At 34.6% G+C, this 6,070-nt stretch overlaps 1 protein-coding gene across 1 annotated transcript; it reads right to left on the bottom strand.

The window, feature by feature from the left end:
* Positions 1–453: 453 nt before the first annotated feature.
* Positions 454–5,510, bottom strand: LOC128678175 (facilitated trehalose transporter Tret1-like). The gene is made up of 7 exons (XM_053759530.1): positions 5,348–5,510; positions 4,676–4,905; positions 4,065–4,388; positions 3,782–3,914; positions 3,246–3,463; positions 2,389–2,583; positions 454–1,167 (listed from the first exon to the last, which is right to left on the bottom strand). Exons 1-7 carry the CDS (start codon positions 5,415–5,417, stop codon positions 946–948), a joined length of 1,392 nt encoding a protein of 463 aa, XP_053615505.1. The 5' UTR covers positions 5,418–5,510; the 3' UTR covers positions 454–945.
* Between the last annotated feature and the right edge of the window lie 560 nt (positions 5,511–6,070).

Here is a 6,070-nt window from a genome sequence, read left to right on the forward strand (position 1 = left end):
TGGATGGCAACTAATCTATTTGAGACATTACCAAGAGATGTGAGTGTTATTGTTTAAGCATTTCCATGAGATTTATGACTACAGTAATAGTTTAGATGGAAATGTGATAACTCATATAGTCAATGAACAAATATTCAAATATTGACAAACAAAACCTTCTCAAAGAAATGTTAAACTTCAATTGCATCATATTTCGTAAACAGTACATACATATATTTTGTGAAGACAACTAATCTGAATCAAATATCATATGTGTGACTGGCCTATATACCCTTGACTATACAATTCTACATAGTAAAACTGACGTCATTGTGATGACAACAGGAAGGACTGACAAGGTCACGAGTCGATTTATTAATTATTATAATCACTATTTGTGAGAAGGGTTTAATCGGATTTGAAACTTAAAAAAAAAACAATCTGATTTGTAAAAAAAAACATCATTTTATTTGCAATAAACTTAATTATACTTATATAGATACAATGATGAAACACATTACTAAAACAAAACATATTTCATAAAACTACGTTACTATAATCACTAATCGATTGTTGATAATTACAGGACAGAGTCCTTGACATAAACATAATTATCTTAGTCATGAGTTTATATTACAAATATATATGTGATATATGGTCTCACAGATTGATTTTTTGATTGATTGATTCCAGAAGACTTATGATTTTGAGAAGTCCGTCTGCTAATTTTAAAGAAACAAAACTAAATTACAATAAAATACAGGTTATTTTTTGCCACTGACGGGAAAAATCTTCTGCCTTTTTAATGCAATAGCACTTGTCCAATCATGACGATTTTGAGGTCAGTGTGAATATTCAATTAAATACATAAACAAAACCACCAATTTCTTTTTATATAGCTGCGACGGATGAGCTGAAAGAATACTACAGCTAATTAATAATTAATGTAGCTTTTGTCAGCTATTTTCATTTAGTAGCCAACGTCTTCTCAATTTCCTCGAGACTTTTCCCTTTAGTCTCCGGAACCAGTACTAAGGTAATGATGAATCCAAATAGGTTGATGACAGCGAAGCAGAATATTGTGTTATGAAAGCCGACCAGGTCGGACAGCGGGATGAAGAACAAGAGTTGGAGGAAGGCCATGAACCATGACCAACTACAAACACAGCCTGATACCTTTGCACGGATCTGAAAAAATGCATATTATTTAATTTAATATGTATTTATTATTATATGTATTGATATTGATGATGTTATATTTTTTATACAAATCTTTTCTTATTGGAAACTTAGTCAAAAAGACCGCCCCGTGACGCACCTGGTGCAAATGTGCCCAAAACGCTGGCGGCATTGCCTCGCTGTATTGCGAGAGAAATTCGTTGCACCAGGTACGACTCGGCGCGGGGGTCAACACCATTATTGATTTATAAATAGAGATTAATTGCTTTGATGACGAGAAATAAATAGGTGGAGGAACGCCTAAGCAAAGAAAGGCGTATGCTCAGTTGTGGACAAAAAAGACTGAAATGATGAGGTAAATAAATAAAGATGATAGCAAACTAATCCATTTGACATTGCCAGGAAAGTAGTTATCCGTGTCTAAATGCCAACACTCACTAATAACCATTGCAATGGGATTTCGCCTGTTTATGGGGCCTCTCCCCAAACAATGGCACACATCGTGTTGTCTTGCTCTGCGTGTCCCACCACCTGCACGCTGAAGGATCTGTATGACGTCACAGTACTGCTGTATCAGTGGTATCTTATTGCTTTTTATAAATATGATTCGCCAGTCGATACGCTAAGAAGAACAAGTTATGAGATCACAGTTATTGCTAGGGTAAAGGCGCTCTTTTAATACCCTCGATGTCAATAAGGCCAAACGTACAAATTTCGATTCTCCACATGTTCTTGTTATCTGGGAGTTCTCGTGTTTCGTTTTTGATTTCTTCTTATCTTCTTGTCCCTTACTTTATTTGAATTTATTTTAATGCGCCATGCTGTTGCGTGTTGTCTCTTCTCTGTCTGTCACTGTTTATGGTTCGTGTGCAGGTTGTTGGAGGTTGGCCTGTGTCACATGTTACATCATCTATAGGAAGCACTCGGTCATATCGTTCGATCGAAAATAGTGTAGAAAAAAAAGCCGCGGACCTGCTTCCTTTGTGTTTAATATCTTTGTTTTGATCCAAGAGCCGAAGATGGACACGATCGTCCCCGACGGATTCCCGGTTCGAACTCGTATAGACAACTAATCTGCCTTGTAACTAAATATCACCGGTGGGTAAGCCCTATCTACTTCTGACTACATAATAAAACCTACATTACGGTGATAAAAACAGAAAAAAAAATCACAAGATTTTATCACAAATTTACATCGAGAAAGAATAAACTAAATCAATTAGAACTCACTTGAAAATTAAACATTTCTGCCATTATTGTGTACGTAAGCGGTACAATAGCTGCCGAGTAACACCAGCAAGTCAGGATGATTGCCGCTATAGGCATCCATTCAGGTAGACTACCTCCATGATACTGGACAGTGAGCATTGATGCCAGGCTTGCTAAACCTACTGATGTCAACCCAAATCCTGTAGCAAGTATAAACTGTAAGAGAATATATGTTTTAAAAAATGTTTGTATTACCGCTTTTATCTCACGGTGGGTAAACGTTAAACATTCATTATAATAGGGATTTATAGATATTATTTTGGCTTCTATATACCCTAAATAGTTCTTACCAATTTTTTTTTCGTAAATATCTCCTATGTACAGACATAGTCCAGTTACACTTTATAAGTATAGATAAAAAATACAATGATTTTTATTCCGTATATTGGATTCAAATTTGCTAACAAGAAATCAATTAACAAGAATTCAAAACCTGCATTTTGCTAAGTGGTTGCTATGATTTTTGACGACCTCGGTGGCGCAGTGGTAAGGTTCTTGCCACTGAACCGAGAGGGCCCGGGTTCGATCCCCGGTCGGGTCATGATGGAAAATGATCTTTTTCTGATGGTCTTGGATGATTATCTATATATGTATTTCTTATAAAATATAGTATCGTTGAGTTAGTATCCCATGACACAAGTCTCAAACTTACTTTGGGGCTAGCTCAATCTGTGTGATTTGTCCTAATATATTTATTTTATTTAAGAATTTATGCTACCATTTTTTTTTGACAAATTACCAATTCGAATAAATAAATTGAATGTAAATGATAATCTTGATAATGGTACTAATAATAGTAAAGTTAGCGGTAGTCTCACCTTCCTCCTAAATTTCTCAATGCAACTAATAGACACCAATGAGCCCACAATCAAAACGATAGGAATGGACAGCGTCTGTAGCTCTGGACTCATTTTCACTCCAGATGAGGATATAATGAAAGACGCATAAGTGAATATCACGTATGTTCCGTTTGTTGCTTGTGTGCCAAGAATTAGCATCAGGATGCCCAGTCCAGTCCGGGAGTACTTTGATTTGACTATAAGGATAACAAAAGTTAGGCCAATAACTAACAATATCTGATTCTTATACTTAGGCCAATCCATGGATTGATTTGGAATATAATAGAAGTTGGTTTCAATATCCCATTAACATTATCAGCTGTCCATTATTGAATAAAGGCCTCTTTTCTTCAAGAAGTAATTTGTACGTTCGACGATTTGACGACGGAGTTTCCTACTTCTATATAGCGATTATGTTGTTTCTATTATCATCTGATTTTTTCTGAATTCGTCTACATTTCGTCAAAAAGTAAGCAATTAAAAAAAATATAATAAACGTTGAATACCCCTCTTACCGATAGAGATGAGTGTTACATCAGGAAGTTCCCTAGCACGTCTATCGTCTTCCTTCATGCAATCAATTTCATTCTGAACCACCTTATCGTCAATATCTAGACCTCTTAGAAATGCTAAAGTTTTTTGTGCTTTCTGCAAGAGAAAAATAATATGTTCTAAAATAAATTTAATCTGATTAAAAAACCCATTAATCTAACCATTCTGTAATCATCAGTTTCTATGCAAAACCAAAAGTGATCAATTTTATTTTAGAATTCGGTGCCTATAAACAGTATTACTTACTTTATATTCTCCTTTTTTGACCATAAATGGTGGAGTTTCAGGAGCTCTAATCAACGCCACTAGAGTTACACACGACACTCCCAGACCAATCCATAATATTGCATAATAGTCTAAATAGGGGCCCATAGCGTACATCAAGAGCAGTCCAAAATTTTGCATAAGAGTGTTCATTGAGACCAACATTCCCCTTATACTGTCTTGACTAGTTTCTTTTACGTAAACAGGAATGAGCTGGTATGTGCATCCACTTGCAATACCAGCCAGGACTCTGGCTAGTATTAGACATGGAACATTCGCAGTGGATAGTTTTAGTATCCAACAACCCTGAAATATCAGCAGAAATTATAGTATTTTAATGAGCTTTATTTACAAAAGTATGTAGCAAGTACCTATTCACGCACACACCAGTAATTTATATTGTCGTTGTGACGTTTTAGTAAAATGTGTGTATGTAATGAAGCCTATTCTATTCTAGCATTTTTAGTTAATCCTAGTGTATATTACAACAACAAGATTCAGAATTGCATTCATCTGACAAAACTTCACTACCAACTAACCAGCATTTACTCTTTTCAATTGAAATACTAAAAAACTTATCAGTTAAATCTTACCGTTTGGAACATCGCCATCACAAAGATTCCGAGCTTCCTTCCATAATTGTCGGCTATATATACAAACATAGGAATTCCTGATATTGCTGCTAATGGTACGACACTGGCCACCCAACCCATCTCCATATCTGTTACAGGTCTTCCAAACGGACTTGTCTCTGATTGCAGGACACTTTTCATCGGGGAGACCCATCCTACCAGCAAGCCATATGCAAAGACGATTGATTCCACTGAAATAAAATCAAATGTCCAATTAGCGTTTCAAATCAAGACACGATTATTACTGTCGTAGTTATATTTGGGTCACAGCTAAGATTCACAGCTCAACCATTTTGCAGATATTTTAGTGCCCGTGACAGGAATTGTATTAATATTATCATTATCATACAAACCGAAATCAAAGTCAGCTGCTTTTAACAAAGCACACTAGATAATGGTTGTGAGTATGTAATAAGCTGTAATAGAATGTAGGTTTCTATAATAAAATTTTGTTACCCGATCAAAACTTGATCAGAACATTTATATATTTTTTACTTTTTGTATATTTGGCATATATGTTATTGGCTGAATGTTTGTATGTTTTTTTAAGCTAATTTTATCTATACATATATTAAGCAAATAAACCATTCATTTAGTAATTCAAATATTTATTTTTACGTAACGTATTCTTACCTGCAATAGCCAACATCCACTGCACATAAGTATGTCCTTTCTTCATTTTTGTTTCACTTTCTTTTAACATTGTCTAAATTATTTATTTTTATTTTTTTCTCGTTGGAGTCAGAATTTTAAATACTTATATGAGACAAATTTTTCACTATCGCTCCTTTGCCGATTTTCATTGTCAACTATAATTGTATGCTTTGATAACAGTTCTTTATATGCCACATTTTGTTCAGGGTTGTCTCTCGATAATTTTAAATTGTTTTCAGACACATCAAGTACGAGTCTTGTTTAAAAAAAAAAACAGATTCTATTCTTACAATATTCTCTTAGCGTACGAAATTAAAGCAATGATTTATGAAGTAACAAGCTGTGTAGATTTTGGATCAACTTTGAATGGTCAGACTAATCTGATGTCAATTAATGAAGATAATCGAACTACATAAGTTTTTCTGACAGTATCAACCATATTAGCAAATCATAATTAAAAAGCCTCCTTTGTCAAAATCATATTTATTTTTTGTATTTTCAGACGAGGTGTACCAGATTGTAACTAACATCTTAGCTTCCTGACGATGTAGTCAGACCATCCAGACGGCAAGTCTGCTAGGTATAAGTTACAATCGTATCTTCATGGTGTTTAAATTCTAGTCCTTTTAAGCACTGCAATAAGCACTACAATTGGAAAACCATTGAGATATGTTTTTTATTTAATGTTAGCCGAATTGACTG

This window comes from Plodia interpunctella, chromosome 19 (assembly GCF_027563975.2).
Source record: "Plodia interpunctella isolate USDA-ARS_2022_Savannah chromosome 19, ilPloInte3.2, whole genome shotgun sequence".
NCBI classification, from domain to species: Eukaryota; Metazoa; Arthropoda; class Insecta; order Lepidoptera; family Pyralidae; genus Plodia; species Plodia interpunctella.

Bases quoted from the DNA above. Each gene is read 5' to 3' on its own strand.
- LOC128678175 (XM_053759530.1), bottom strand. From the start codon at position 5,417: ATGTTAAAAGAAAGTGAAACAAAAATGAAGAAAGGACATACTTATGTG. The intron at 2,584-3,245 runs GTGAGACTACCG...ATTCTCTTACAG, and splicing joins TTGAGAAATTTAGGAGGAAG to TTTATACTTGCTACAGGATT. The intron at 1,168-2,388 runs GTGAGTTCTAAT...GCATTTTTTCAG, and splicing joins CAGAAATGTTTAATTTTCAA to ATCCGTGCAAAGGTATCAGG.